The 15,466-nt window shown below is 42.0% G+C and overlaps 2 protein-coding genes across 9 annotated transcripts in view; one reads left to right on the top strand and one right to left on the bottom strand.

The window, feature by feature from the left end:
* The window catches only part of LOC117041123 (UDP-GlcNAc:betaGal beta-1,3-N-acetylglucosaminyltransferase-like protein 1), a 128,797-nt gene extending 125,821 nt beyond the window's left edge, over positions 1 to 2,976 (top strand). Inside the window, exons 7-8 of one of the 4 annotated variants that reach the window (XR_004425933.1) lie at positions 1,394 to 1,571; positions 2,918 to 2,976. Coding sequence is in view for 3 of the 4 variants with exons in the window: in XM_033139521.1 (XP_032995412.1) it covers positions 1,394 to 1,474 (81 nt within the window). In the remaining variant the exon portion in view is untranslated. Of the gene's footprint in view, positions 1 to 1,393; positions 2,546 to 2,917 lie in introns of those variants that run through there. The other 3 variants (XM_033139521.1, XM_033139520.1, XM_033139519.1) reach the window with 3 other exon arrangements.
* A 136-nt stretch (positions 2,977 to 3,112) lies between these two features.
* Positions 3,113 to 15,466, bottom strand: part of TBCD (tubulin folding cofactor D) — a 120,975-nt gene continuing 108,621 nt past the window's right edge. For all 5 annotated transcript variants that reach the window (XM_033139510.1, XM_033139513.1, XM_033139511.1 and 2 more), the window contains exons 34-40: positions 13,745 to 13,866; positions 11,324 to 11,401; positions 9,328 to 9,417; positions 7,615 to 7,702; positions 7,051 to 7,160; positions 6,224 to 6,308; positions 3,113 to 3,436 (exon numbers count right to left, since the gene is read on the bottom strand). In XM_033139510.1, coding sequence (XP_032995401.1) covers positions 3,428 to 3,436; positions 6,224 to 6,308; positions 7,051 to 7,160; positions 7,615 to 7,702; positions 9,328 to 9,417; positions 11,324 to 11,401; positions 13,745 to 13,866 — 582 coding nt within the window. In that variant the 3' untranslated portion in view covers positions 3,113 to 3,427. The remainder of the gene's footprint in view (positions 3,437 to 6,223; positions 6,309 to 7,050; positions 7,161 to 7,614; positions 7,703 to 9,327; positions 9,418 to 11,323; positions 11,402 to 13,744; positions 13,867 to 15,466) is intronic.

Here is a 15,466-nt window from a genome sequence, read left to right as displayed (position 1 = left end):
ATCTGTGGGTCAAATATGTAGTGCTGCTATTGGGTCCCTGTCCCCCGCCCCCCCCCAAGTAGGTCTAGGTCCTCATCTGCAAGACAGTAGTTCCGGTAACAGCAATATTTGTGCTGAGGAGAAAGTTTTTCTTTCACCTTACCCACCTCTGTCCATTTTTAACCTCCTTTAGCCTTCACTATCCTACTTGCTTTTATGCACTCTGTTGAAATCACTATCACCATGAAAGCTGGTGTTGCTCACTACCTGGTCAAATTAAGGGCCTTGCATTCTTCTTGACCTACCTAGTATTGAATTCATCATTGTTGTTTGGGTACAGCAGAACATCAGGTACTGGGAGATTTGCTGTTAACCTGTTCTGCAACAGATGGAACCCCCCCCCCCCCGGTCATTCAAGGGAAGGGATAGCGCCGGATCAGAACTGTGCTACAGCACATTCTAAGGTTTAAGCTGATACTGTTCAAGCACAAGGAGTCTGCCTTTACAAAGCATCAAAGCAGTGTAAGTCTTCCCTCCCCCTTCATTACTCCATAAAGGACATGGGGGTAGGTCACAGAATATGTGAAGTTCTATATGTCGGGGGGGGGGCAGAGCATGTGCAAGTGTCAAGAGGGATAGGAGACCTGATGAGCTCTGATAAGCCAGTATTTATATGACCCTGTGTACTGCTGGAACCCCCTAGCTATGCTCTCTGGTCATTTCTTATCTGGAATAATGAAACCTCTATTAACAGAGAGTAATGGTTATAACATGGATCAAATTTCATAGAATCATAGAGTTGGAAGAGACCACAAGGGCCATCCAGTCCAACCTCCTGCCAAGCTGGAAACACCATCAAAGCATTTATTTCAGACTTGCATCCCCCCCCCCCAAAAAAATATCCTGGACGGACAATAAACTCCCTTCAGGCTTACCAGTAAGATATGCAGGTATCCCCCCATACAGTAAAGGGGCATGAAATGGGAAATGCTCAAGTTTAAGCCCTTAAATTATTGGACTTTACAGTGTGATTGTAGTTGAAATGTTCCTACAAGCTCAGCATGTTAGGAAGAGAATCCTGCACACCCGTATTGGACTCAGTTCAACTGACAATGACTGTTGCTGTGACTAAACATTAATATTGTATGCTTGGATCACGGAAATGATGTGGTTTCATGCTAGAGGATTTACATAGTTTCGGGGCAGGAAAAGAAGAGAGGGTTGAGAAGGAAGAGAGAGCAAACTATTATCAGTATCTCTTAGTACAACCTTTAACCTGCCCACATCAACCCAGAGTGACTTACAACCAACCAAACAGACAAAAAGAAAACCAACCATATACACTCCTGTAAAGAAGGATCTTTGAAATCTAAATGTCAGACAGATTCAGCTAATTGATCTTTTGTTTTGACAGGATTTGACAGGTGGACAGTTTGAAGAGAACTTGAAGCTGTTGAATCTGAAGGAAGCTGTGGATTATTATCATTTTAACTGAAGAATGTGGTGCACTGGAAGGCTTTATGTTGCTAGACAAACCAGAGGAGACGCTAGCCTGTTTCTGCCCCCACCTCCAAAGGAATTCCTTAAAACAGGTATTAGTCAATTTAAAGGTGAAATACTTCTTGTATTTCCTTAAAAAAAGAGGGGGGGACAGCTGATTGTGGAATGACTGCAAAGCTTAGTACACAATCTAAACTCTGTTCTGTGAATGCTGCTCTCGATCTGAAGGTGTACAGAAGGAGTTTCCCACAGAGTTGCTAGCATTTCAAGGATGCCGCTCCTTTGCACTATTCACACATTGTAAAGGAATAGTAGGATGAGATCCTGCTGATCCATTACAACCTGCACATTGGGGGAAATGAGACAAGTCACAACTTTGATGATTCCCCGCCCTACCCCAGCTAACAGGTTGAAATGTCTAACATTGTAGGGGAGACACACCCAATTGTTCTTGCATTGTTTTTTTTTAGAAGGGTGCATTTACAGTTGGCCTATGTATCAAGAAGTGGTGGAGGCCTGTGTGAATCTAGCATTGGCAGGAACAGCCAGAGGCTCCTCTAAGGTAAAGTCCTGCTATGCTGTGTGATGCATGTGGTTTATATGCAGGCTTAAAGAGGCTACACATTATCCTCAGGCTAGGTAAAAGTTGAACGCAAGAATTAGAATTTAATTTACATAAAGGTGCTTGGAAACGGTCCCCATTACATTTCCCCCCCTATTGTGAGATTAACTAGTCATTTAGGGCACTCCTGTTCCATAGTAGTGAAGTCCATTGTGATAACAAGTTGTTCCTCTTCATCAGATGCTTCTGGCTACATGCTTAAGACCCTTTCACTGATGTAAAATGAGACACCAACCAGAGGGAGGGGCTCACATTGGTTCTCTAGTCTAGACAAATTTATTTTGCACCATTTTTGCATAGCCAAAAATGGGAGGGGGTGGTGGAAATAACATTTCCAAAAACATTCTTTGGATGTTGCTCACAGCAGCTTATTGGCCCTGTAGCTCCAGGTAGGGTGTTTTAAAAAAGCATCCCCCGGCTTTTCAGATGCAGTTTTAAACCTGTAGACTGTTTCTGGTATACCTTTGTAAATGCCCTAGGAATATTTGTAATATATAATAAACTAAATTAAAACAGTCAGTATCTGAACACTGCCAGATAATGTTAGTGTATGGCAGGCTGAGAGTTTTCATATCAAATGGGTGGTGGGGCAGGAGAGTCAGCTGTACTTCCTGTTTATAGAGGTAACATTTTTCCAGTTGAAATCACACAATGAATTTAGGTTATGATCCCATTGTTTTGGTGCCCTTCACACATGCCAAGAACATCAATAGTTCCTTTCCTGAACATCATTGTGCCACATTGCTCTGTTAACATACCAAGCATACAAACAAACCTTTTTGCTTGGTGTGTGTGTTTCTCTTCTTTCCTATACAGCAAAGCTGCTAGCTGCCCTTCTATGCACAGCAACAGGAGTTTGTGCATTGGTTCTTCTTGCAAAACAGTGGCACATAATTTCATTTGACAGGATAAAGTCCCTTAGTGCATACAAATTGCCTTTACTGGTGCATTAAATATTCACTGTAAACCAAGCTAACAGCTGAAGAAGATGGACTATACAAGAAATGCTGGTAGGATGATCTTTCCAATAGATGTTTAATCCAGTTTGGGGAAAGAAACACAAAACAGCAGCATACATATTGAACATGAAAGACAAGAGAATAACATGTGGCCAAACTGCCATCTTGTGGTTAGAGATTAAGGAGTGACTAGAAATAAGACTTTTGTCTTGTTAACATACATTTGAGTTTAAAACTCCTTCTGCACACAGCTTCTGAAAAGACGCTTCCACAATCCTGACTTTTCAAGTTGCTGTGACAGTAGCTCCTTCTTCCGTTGTATCTACTGCGCTGAAGAACTTGTTTCCCTAATATTGACTGTTTTCAATTATGTTCTCTGCAGAAAAGAAGGAAGAGCAGTGAGTTATTAAGAGCTTATTTTGAAACAAAATAACTGTTTATTCAGTTCTACAGATGTGGTGTCAGTCTATTTTGTTATGCATAGATTTAAGATGCCTAACTTAAGTTTCCTTATGGAAGGGGCTGATGCTACTGTACTGTGTATACATCAGCACTGATTAAGGCTGGGTGATACTTGGTTTTTAACATGATATATCAGCAGCTAAATACCGCAATTTACTGATATATCACAATGTCTGAAACGTATCTTGGCTGCTTCCTTCCCACCTTAGGGGAGAAAGAAGGAGCAGAGATACATCACCCAGCCCCATACTTGTGTGAGCAAGTGAGCCTCTAGCTTGTGTGAGCAAGAACATTAGTGGGGGGCTTGATCAGGTAAGTGAGCAGCTTCCCGTATCCCTCAGTTGATCAAGCCCCCCCCACTCCAGCTCACATTAGGTGGGGGGCTTCTTTAAACTGTTCCGCTGGTGGACTCCCACCCACCCCTCAGTGGAGTAATTTAAGGAGGCCCGCTTCCAGCTCACCTGAGGTGGCGGCAGGCGCACAGCTTTCACATGGCTGGACTTTTTGAACTGCAGCTACGTTGTGGCTCCGCGGCCACTGCCAGCCCAGTGCACACAGGGAGACGGGAGTGAGGTGTGCTGTATGTAGAGCCACGATGTATTGGCAGCTCAAAAAGTCTGAAGCCATATCAGTTCCAGACGATTCCTTGATTTATCGCCCAGCTCCAATACCAATAATATTATTACAAATTATCTATTACCCCTGTTTAGAGCAACAGATGTAAGCTCCAGTTGCTGATATCCAATATATTGTGGAGTGCAACTGGAGCACTATGTAAGTTGCACATGTAGCAACTTTTGTATACCAAGAAATGCCATTTTATTAAACGACTAGGTATTTAAAATATTCATTCTGAGCACTTCTCTTTATATTAAAAAGAAGAATATTTCATGGCTACAAGTTTATTTAATGAATTCAACTGTAAGCTTCCCCGCCCCCCCCCTCCCGAAAAGGTGAATCAAGGTCAAGAGAGTTGGTAAAAGATACACACTTGAAATGTTCTTTCCTTGTTTTATAAGGCATTCTGTGGTTCTCTTTGTGAAATGTGAGCTCTGAAAGCTGGATAGCACTTGCATATTTTTCATGCACTCCCTCTGAAAAATAGGGTAGTAGGGAATCAACCTTGTGTGAAAATTCCTCCAGCTTGTGTAGAGAGAAGCCTTCAGCTACAGCACAAAGAGATGCAGATGTGGCTGTCAGTCTTAGATCAGAGAGCCATGGGACCACTTTCAAATCTTTTGATACCGAGGAAATGCAAAACAGCTTTCAGGACTCAGCATTTTTTTTGTCCTAGTTAAATCTTAACTTGAATATTTCTTTGTAATTGCTATTCCATCGTCACTTGGGAGGCAAACACAAACACACACAGCCAGCAAATAGAATCATACTTAAACTATCACCACCAGTCATTCCTCAGAGAACAAAGCTCAGCTCTGGCTTAGAGCAACAACTCGTCACTGCTTGTCTCCATTGATGCTGCTGCACAACCAGTTTGCCCTCCACCAAACCAGGAACACTAATGTATTGTTGTATTCCTATTGTAGGACATTTCTGTTCCATTTGCCATATAACAGATGTCACTAACTGTCTGGACATTAACTTCTTCCTGAAAGCAGCATAAACCTCAGCACAAAGAAACCTGGAATTAAGTGCATATTGGGGACAGGTTACATGCCTTACGTTAATGTAAACAACTGCAGTGAGCACTGCAGATTGGATACAGCTATATTCAACTAGTACTCAAAACTACTTTGTGAAGAGCAGATGGGAGCACACACAATAGGAAATATTTTCCTATTTTAGTTTAAAACCTCAAATTAGCATTGCTGAGATTTGGTACTAAAAAAACAACAACAGAGAATATGGCAACAGCGCATTGTTTTTTTTTTGGTCACGGTTATCATAAAATTGTAGAGTTGGAAGGGACCTTAAGGGCCACCCTGCAGAGCAGGAATCACTGACAGATAGCCATCCAACCTCTGTTTAAAAACCTCCAGGGAACGAGAGTCCACCACTGCTGTCTGGTTGTCAAATGAATGACAGTCATTTTCTGCTGTTTTATTTTGGCTGCAAATATATATACACTTGTTCATGGAAAATTTGAATATTTTTTTTAAATGGCCCAGTTCATACAATAACATTAAGCCAAGCTCGCATGGCTTAGTTTTGCGTAGCCCAGTAGCAGGACGGGGGTTGGGGGTGGGCATGAAGGAGCCATAAGTTCTGCTACAAGTACCTGGGTTGCACATATCCATGTTTTGACTTATTAAAATCTCACTGGTGTTCCTGCAATTAGCTTGGAACAAATAATCACATAGCCTCCTCTCTTTGAACTAAAGTTGGGATCTAAGAGACAGGTGCTATGATGTTCATATTTTCTTGTAAAATTCAGAGTGGAAATTCCAATCACTCCTTTCCGTGAAGCCCGCTTTTGGAGCCAGCTGCACTGTATTAATTCATGCTCAAGTAGCTAAGCACCAGAAGTCTGGAATGTTTTCAAGAGAATAGAAGGGAGCTATAAAGCACTTGCTTTTTGGCAGTTCCACACATGCACATATTAAAGAGGCTAGGCTTGAAGCAAAACTCTGAATATCCTGCCCTCAAATTGTGGGCTTTGCTAAATGTGCAGGTCACAAGTTTTTCCTGGAAGAATCCCCAAAAATATTCATGGTCAGTTAAATGGATCCTTTAAAAACTTTACCTTAGCTACTAGTTGTGGTTTGGGCACTTTCATTAAGTCACAGAGATAATTGCGCTTCTCCCTCAGAAATGGCAATTCTGCATCCCTGTTTGGAGAAGAAAAATGGCATCAAGTTATATGGACAAAGTCCATCATGTCACAAGTACTTAAGTTAGCAAACTTTACTCCAACCCATTCCAAGATGGGATAAGTAAACCTATGATGAATTAAGTAGTTCACAAGCTAAGCAAACATAAATGCAGTTTAAATTTGCTAGTTAATAAGCTGTCTGCTCTTGAGCTCACTGGAGGCTCCATAAGGGCAGTAACTAAAGAGTAGGGAGAGGTTTTAATGCCACATTCTTCACTGCACACAAAACACACAAAGCCAGGAGCTGTGGAAAAGTGACAGCCCCGCTTCAGAAACTCTGCCTGAAACTAATTGCTCTGGTCTCAAGAACAGCAATGATGGTGGCAGAAATGCTAGAGAGATAGGAAGAGGGCTCAACAGTAACATCACACACCCTCGAGTGTTTCTCTTAGCAGCCAGCCACTGAAGGACAGGAGTTAATACTTTTGTATTGTATAATTGTATAAGCTACCTTGGTAGTCAATTAGCTCAAAAGGTGGTGTATAAATCTGTAACATAAGCAAATGCAGTTCAAGATCACTCCTTGTATCAAATGAAGTTTGTATTCCAGATTCATGCAAATCGAAACTGGCATCAAACCTCCCCGGTCATCATTGTAACACACATTTGTCTGGTTGTATCTGCACTCCAACATGGAGGGTTGAATGTCAAGGGTTGGGAGTCAGCATAAGGTTGTAGGTGTTTTTGCATTAACTCACCAGTTAGTGTCACTTAGAATTGTCATGACCTCCTCTATAATATCCGGTTCAGCAATATCACTGTAGGTTATGAGCATTTCATAGACGTTACTGGCTGTTGTCTTTCTTATCTGAAGACAGAAAAAGGAATAGCTTTCAATTACTCTAATGTTTGGATAAGAACACCCTTGTATCATGTCCAGAAAATCACAGGTTCTAAAGCACTAGGGTATCGTTAACATTCATCCATACACATGCACTCCAGAGTCAACCAGTGTAGTAAATTATAATATACACAGTCACTCTACCTTTCAGCTATGTAGGTCCAGAAAACAGGATACTGGTTCAATAAACAGATATGTCTAAGAGTGGACTTTAAAGCTGGGTTGAATAACAGGACTGAAGTGAGTCCAACTGCTAAACTGAGAGCACTCTTCAAGGAAGACGGTAGTGATTTACAAATACATTATGGAAGAAGAAATGCAAACAGTCATGAAATTGCCTAACTATTACATTTTGTGAAATCCACACAAGCAATAAAAGATCAACACCTCCAAGTTCCTAACCAACATCTCTAATACTTACAACAGGAAATGGATGGCAAAGGAGGAAGAGGAGCTGAAACAGAACTTTCTCTCTAATGCTGCCTGGAAACTGGATCAGACCACAAAACCTTTATAAAAAAATAAGTAATGTTATTTCATCAGTGGCTTTTTCATATTATCACAGAGGAGAAATTGTATTATTGAGTCCAGAAAGGATGTGCAATGTAGAGACGCCCTCTGCTGCACTCTATCAGTGTCACAACAAACTCTGCAGAAATATATGCATGGGGGGGGGGGGGATTGAGTTTGGAAACCATTCTTGGAGCCAGATATGAGGTTTTAAAAACTAAACGGTGCTGGTATTATATACTCACCTGACACTACAAAAAGAAGTTCTCTTGTATAAAACAATAGATAAGCATTTGCTAAACTGTGACGTTTCACAAAAGAAGTACTGCTGATTTTCAGCCTATATATCCTTACAAAGAACAGGTGAACGGACAGACACTGAACCTGAACCCAGAGAATGTAGCAAACAAAGCTTAACAAATCTGTCTGCCATGTCTATCACTCATCATGCATCTGAAAGCTGGTATGGGGGGGGGGGTTTAAGAACTGCTTACTAAAAACAAGAAGTCTTATATTTAAAAAAAAAACTTTAAAAGTTTCCATGACACACACTTAGAAAGATTAATTTTATGTTTATTTAAAAAAACCAGAGCAAGTGTTGTCTAGTTCTTCAGTTGAATCAATCAATCAACTACTATGGCAGCAGATCTGCTACATGAAAGAAGTGAACAAACTTGAGAGAAGCACCTTACTAAAACAAGTGAACCATTAGCAGTAAGGTTCTAGAAATCCCCATCAAGTCCCACAAAGACCTCAGAATGTTGGTTATTTCAGTAGCTAGCCTTGGCTGGTGGGGAATATCGGTAGAGCAGAGGTTTTTTGAGTACATGGCTTGTTTGACCAACTGCATTCTTTCTGCAGCACCCCAGTAGGGCTCAGGAGCCCAGATGTCACACCTTGCCTGCAGAGCTGGCAGCCTCTCGCCCTTTTTCAAACACCCTCCCTTGTGGAGTGTTTCCTCAGCCTCCTCTCCTTGGGAGTCCTCCGGGCAGCCACAGCTGCCAACCCTGGCCTCTCCCCTGCCCCAAAGAGAGAGGCCTCCTCACACTGCCCCACAGGGGCCTGGGAAGCACCCCCTGACCAGCCCCAGAGGCACCATTCGCCTGGGGAGCTTGTAGCTAGGGCTGCTGCAATAAACAGCTGTGCAAGCTTTTGGGAGGCAGAGACGCAAGAGGGCATCAGGGGAGGGAGGGAAGGAAAGAGGGACAGGGGTCAGTGTTGCCCCCGACTATCATTCAAGGCACCCCAGGGCGCCACGACACACTGATTGAAAACCACTGCTGTAGAGTATCACAATCCAAACTGCCCTATGGTTGAGGCCACACATCAACAGAATAGGAATGTTTTAGTTAGCAGTATTTGCTTTAGAATCAGTACTCATACAAGGCACTTCTAAATTCAGTATAACAATGCATTGACACTTTAAAAGAAAAACAGAACAGAGTGAAATCACAAGATTGCTTAACAATGGAAGGTGAGCTTTTTTGTTACATTTTCATGTGCTCCCCCCCCCCAAAAAAGCCACTACACAAATGCAATGGCAATTCCTTCCTCAATGCACTAGGTTATTTTAATAGTTCCCTAGTTATTCCCTCTGCTTTGTTACAATTTTGTTCCAACTTACACTGCAATACTGGAGCGAAGTTTCTGGATATCTTTAGATCTCTTGCTCTCTTCTTTACAGAGTGTGAATAACTTCATAGGAAATGGGTGGCTGAAAATTTTAAGTAAACGTTATTTCAGAGGGACCAGTTCCCCTGAATGTTACATAAGCAATCACTAACCACTAAGCTGGCACAGTGGACTTCAGTTTGGGGTGCTAATATCTTGGCCTAGTAATCACATGCTGCTTAGTGTGATAGAAACCACTATTTTCTATGCCTAAAGCTTTGAATATATATATTTTTAATGTTATGTTTTAAGTCCGCATGGGAAAATATTTCATGTAGCTTTTAATCTAGTTTAGACTCACAAACACATACACTCCCCCCAAATAAAGCTGATTCAATAAGATTAAGTGTTTCTTAGTGTGCATATTTAGTGAACTCTTATCCAGAATCTCCATTTGTAAGCAAGGCTGCACAAAGTTGCACATGTGTAAATTACCCCTAAGGAAACACATTCTATCTCTATAATATTGCTGCAAGGTAGGGTGCAGAATGGATTCTGCATTCTTTGATTCAAGCCAGGTTAACTTTGTTAGCAATTATGCAAGGCTGTGCATAGACAGGATGGAATTTATTGGAGATTAATTCAGTTAACAGGAGTGCTTGCTGCTTTTCAGCACAGGACAATGGCAATATAGGGCAGTGTTTTTCAACCACTGTTCCGTGGCACACTAGTGTGCCGCGAGATGTTGCCTGGTGTGCCGTGGGAAAAATTGAAAAATTCAAGAGAATTACTTTATATATAGTCAATATAGGCACAGAGTTAATTTTTTTTAACATTTTCTAATGGTGGTGTGCCTCGTGATTTTTTTCATGAAACAAGTGTGCCTTTGCCCAAAAAAGGTTGAAAAACACTGATATAGGGAATGAGGTGTGATTTCCAAAGGAAATGACAATACAGGCATTCAGCAAAGAGGCCAATTACAGCTGAGCATCTGGAAAAAATTTAGTGCATGTAGTCTAATGTGTAGGATTCTGCATCTGAAATAGACCTGCTTTGCTTTCTGTCATCTGCCAATTCCACATTTGTAATAACTAACTCTAACCTATGGGTGATCTCAAATAGCACAGCCTCTCCAAAGGAAATTGAGAAAATTCCTTCTCCTGTATGGGCAGCACTCCAGCAGAAACAGGATCAGTGAATAGGGAAAAAGGGATCTGTCTAAAAGGTTCTGTGTTATGCAAATTGGGCACACGTGTTCCTGAAAATGGAGCTTTTTTTAAAAAAAAGGTGAGCAGCATTTTTACCAGATCAATCATGACATCGCTCAGGGTGGTCCCTATATCAAGAGCACAGAGTGCCCCCCAGCTGAGAGCCTGCACAGGTATGAAATTACTGTTGTTATGGAAAGCACCCATCTGTGGACGAAGTCAAAGCGCCACTGACTTGTTGCTTAAAACCTGTAGCGACACACTCCATCGGGTGGCACATTACTGCACCTTCAGCAAATGGTCATGCAAGTATAATATACAAAGAAAACTGCAACTGACACTCATGTATAAATAATGGATATGCTACTAAAACTGGAAAGAATAGTTTCTCCTGCCCTTTCATTTGGTATCTCATAGGACAAGAGAACAACATGACTCAAGTATCCACTTTGAGATTTTGTTACGATCAAGTGTGTGTGTGTGTGTGTGTGTGTGTGTGTGCGCGCGCGCGCGCGCACGCCCTTTGTTTCTCCCCACTCCAGCTTTGTTGCAGGGAAACATGCCACAGTCTGTCTTGTTGTGTTGTCTGAACACAGGCTAGTTTGTTTGGAAGAAACAAACCACACACAGTAAGCAAAAAACAAACCTTGGCTTCTGATCATAGATTGGGCAGAAACCAATCATGACCCTGGGTTCAGATGACACATCCAGCCATGCTATGGCTTGTTTTCCTGCAGCACAGCAGTAATTGGAGGAGAGGCAGGGAAAGAGAGGCTTTATACTCTGCTCATTAGTACTTACTTCTCTTCAGTTAGAAAAATATCAAAGCAGCCATTGGCCAATATCTGGTCCAGCATCTTTAGCAACGGTACAGATACCCTAATGAGGAAAACACATAGAAGACAGAGCAACATGTTTGACACCACTTGCAATGGGACTTTCACAGTTCAGATTAAAAAGGGAAACTTTTGCCAAAGTTCATACACTTCTGTCTTTTCAGATAGCCAAAACTAGTTTGAGAGCATCACTGAGAGCTAACTGCACACTTCGTGAGATCATAAAGCAGTAGTCAGGTGGTAATAGTCACATGTTTGCAGTGCCCATATGACCATTCTTACTCCATAGGGGGAAATCACACGCTGTGGTGTTTACAGGGCAAAACTAGGTGCTCTTTCTGTTGGGGTGAGAATCAAAGGAATACCTTCTCGCTATTTACCAACTTGACAGATTTTTAATTCTTCTCCCTAAGCCAGTATCTGAAACCAGGTCTGCCCAGAAGATAGGAATCATTTGCAAGGAATCAACATGCAATGAAAGGGATGGGGAGAAGGGACTGTGCACCTTCCCTCATGTAAAAACTTCCCTACAAGTGCCCTCACATTCCTGCTATCGTGGCAAGTGTGGGCACCACACATTTGCAAGGATACTGTCCAGTTCTGCCCACAAACAGTGCAGGAGTGTGAAAACCTGTGATGCAGTGGCTCTCCAGTATCTAACACAATACTCAGTTCGTTTCCTAAACAAAATTTGAAATGGGAAAAACAAAGTGCAGAAGTTCAAACTTCAACCATTTTAGCCCCAGGGAATGGTCAGATAAGAGTCTGCAACAGTTTGGCAAAGCTCCTGGATTCCTTTTTGTAATTTATACATTCAGACACACATCTGAATATTCCCATTAAGGAGTGGGGCGTGTGCCTGCACACAGTCATTTTCTGGCTGTTGGCCTACATACCCTGCTCAGAATGAGAGGAGGAAATAGTTTTACTGGCAGTGTTCAAGCATTAACATACACACCCTATCCCTCATCTGTTTCGAAAATTTAGAACAGGGGTGGGGAGCCTGTGGCCCCTCCAGATGTTGCTGGACTACAACTCCCACCATCCCTGACCACTGGCGATGCTGCTGGGAATTGGAGTTCATAAACATCTGGAGGGTCCCCACCTCTATCAGGAGAAATTATTAGTATCTTTCAGCTTCTTTTAGTCCCCTCTGTTTAAACTTACTATCCCTCTGACTGCCTCATTTGCATTTAGAGCCTGACATTGTTGTAAGGTTACGTGTACAGAGGTACCTTGGTTTAAGAACAGCTTAGTTTATGAACAACTTGGATTAAGAACGCTGCAGACCTGGAAGTAGGTGTTTTGGTTTGTGAAATTTGCCTTGGAATAAGAACATATTTCGCTTCCTGTTGAGTGGGTTCCATTTGTAAATGGCCCCCCTCTGTTATGGGAAAGCATGCCTTGGTTTAAGAATGCTTTGGTTTAAGAACAGACTTCCGGAACAGATTAAGTTCATAAACCAAGGTACCACTGTATCCATATTAATTGCACATGGTGACACTGCTCCCTGTCCTTGGGATCTCGTGCCCTATATTCTTGGATGATCAGAGGCCTACAATTCATTTCCTCACCTATGTTCCAGAGCCTGCATCCCACGTTCCCTGATAACTCTAGTGTTTGTTCCTCCAACATGCTGCTAACTGGCTACCACTCCATTGGCTCCTCGTGCCTGTGCACAGGAAATAAATGCCAGAAGGAACAAACGAATTCTTCTGGGGCTCATAGTTCATGAGAGAGAGCGTGTCACATAGTGAGGTGCATGTTTCTCTTCTAGAGTGCTTTGTAGGACCATAACACCAAGTTCAGAGATAAGCCTCCATTTGCTCCTTGATAATTAAGAGGCAGCCAGCAGCAGAGGCTTTTCTTTGTTCTCAGTGCTGTGAGAATACAGTGCCAAATTTGGAGATTAGCCTGTGACTGCTCCCATGGCTTCAACTGATATCATATCCTGTGTCAGGTGACAAGACAGGGAGGCAGAGAGGGGATCCAGTTCTAGATCCTCAGACCAGATCCAGTTCTCCATTCCTGCCATATAGTTATGTAGCCTGTGCTCCATTCAGAAAAATATCCCCCAAATGCAATTTGGTTAGCCGAGTTATTGTGCCTTCCTATCTCTTACACATGGCAAATCAGCAAAAAAGAAAGAAAGAAAGAAAGAAAGAAAGAAAGAAAGAAAGAAAGAAAGAAAGAAAGAAAGAAAGAAAGAAAGAAATTGGCCCCCTGACTTGCACTTCTGGGGCATTAGACTTTTTCATAACCATAGATTCCAAGTCAAAAAGAGTGGATGGAAAACTATAGTGACATTTTCTAGCGATTTATCTGGAAACACAGGAATACATTCAGGAATGCGCCCAACAAGCCCCTATAGAAAGATACAGGTTACCTGTCATTCAGCAGATTGTCCTCAAAGACCTTGAGCAGTGTATCACAAAAGCTGTTCATTGCATCCATATTGCTCTGAATTCCACTCAGATAGCTGAACAGGCTCTGTGATGAGCACCTTACCTGCAAGCAAAAAACACTTCCAATAAACAAACATGAAAAGATTAACTTCAGCCTTCACTATATCTCTGAGGGATGTTTCTTTTCGGGGGGAGGGGGGAGAAAATTGATTTTTAAAGGTTTTAAAATCGATAGCAATTCTACACTACACGAACAATAGGTAAAACACACTTCAGCATCCTTTATAACCAACGACCCATAACAACCTGGTAACATTGTACCATTTCAGTTAAATAGGAATGTAACTGGATGTTTAAACGTACAGCTAAATAAGCAAGAAATGCAGCTCGTGGCATGGCACATTTTGAATTTCATCCAGGAAATATGTGCACTGTTAACACAGTCCCTTCTACATGTGCACAATGTTTATAACTCCCCGAGAATTTTTAAAAGTCGTCTGTCAATATCTGTTTCGTATAATTTTTTCCATAATCTATCTCTACAGATTGAGTCAAAGGCAGATGTCAAGTCTACGAAAGCCACAAAGAGTCTGCTCTTACACGCTTTTGAATATTTAGCTATCAGGGTCTGTAGTACCATGCAATGACCTATCGGATTGTGGCCCTTTCTAAATCCTGCCTGTTCCTGGTTGAACAGGTTAGTGTGGTCCGCCCAGTCTACCAACTTATTTAATAGGTAACGAGTATAAAGTTTATATGCGATGTCCAGAAGACTTACAGGACGATAGTTTGCTGGATCTTGTAGATAGATAGGGTGCAGAGTAGGAGGGGGGGAAATACCTTCTTGCAGATAGGGGCTACCACACTTAGTGTTTATAACTGCTAAACAGACTTGGATGGAAGGGAGAAAACAAGGACCTCTTTCCACAGACTGCTACGTTTTATGGCTACTGGGGGATCCTGCCTATGTTTAGGGCGTTGCCTTCGTCCACCCTCTGTGACTAACCCTTAAGATCCAGACTGCAGTAAGATTCACAGGAACTACTGCACTTCTAATAAATTCAGCACGTTTTGTGAGTCCTTAAAGTTCTTTTAATATGGTATAAAGGCACAAGAGAACAATGCCTCACCACCAGTGATTTTCCAAACAGTAAGATAAAGGCCTACTCAGCGAGCTGTATTTCTTTTCCAGTGCAGGGGACCGGTGAATAGTGCATTACAGCCCATTAGGGCCAATAAATGAGAGCATTATTTCTGGATTATTTCAGATGTTGACATATTGACTACCCCGAAGTGGCAAAAATATACAATCCTGTCATTAGCATCTGGTCATGCTGGACTGGATCCAGAGCAAGTTAAGTCCTACTTCAGTCCCATTAAAATCAACATGGAAATTCATACATCACTAACTTGGAACACATTAAAATCAATGGGAGTTAAGTGTGACTTAGGCACCAACCCGGTGCATCTTTCCCCCACTGAAGGGATTATACTGAGCCTCTGCCTCTGTACTCTTTTGCCTTCCAGTCCCCTTAGTGCTGTCTCTTCCTTTCCCTTTCAAATGCTTTTATTATCCATTTGCAAACTTGACAAGCAAGCCATGGGACAACTTGGATGCAGTGGCACTTCCCTAACAATACTAGAGCTCTGAATTGTATGTTCCCAGTCAGAAGTTGCCATCTAATCAATCTGAAAAGCTCACC

The sequence above is a fragment of the Lacerta agilis genome, chromosome 2, assembly GCF_009819535.1.
Source record: "Lacerta agilis isolate rLacAgi1 chromosome 2, rLacAgi1.pri, whole genome shotgun sequence".
Taxonomy (NCBI): Eukaryota; Metazoa; Chordata; class Lepidosauria; order Squamata; family Lacertidae; genus Lacerta; species Lacerta agilis.
The sequence above is the reverse complement of the archived record's forward strand: the minus strand, read 5'-3'. Positions and strand labels throughout refer to the sequence as shown.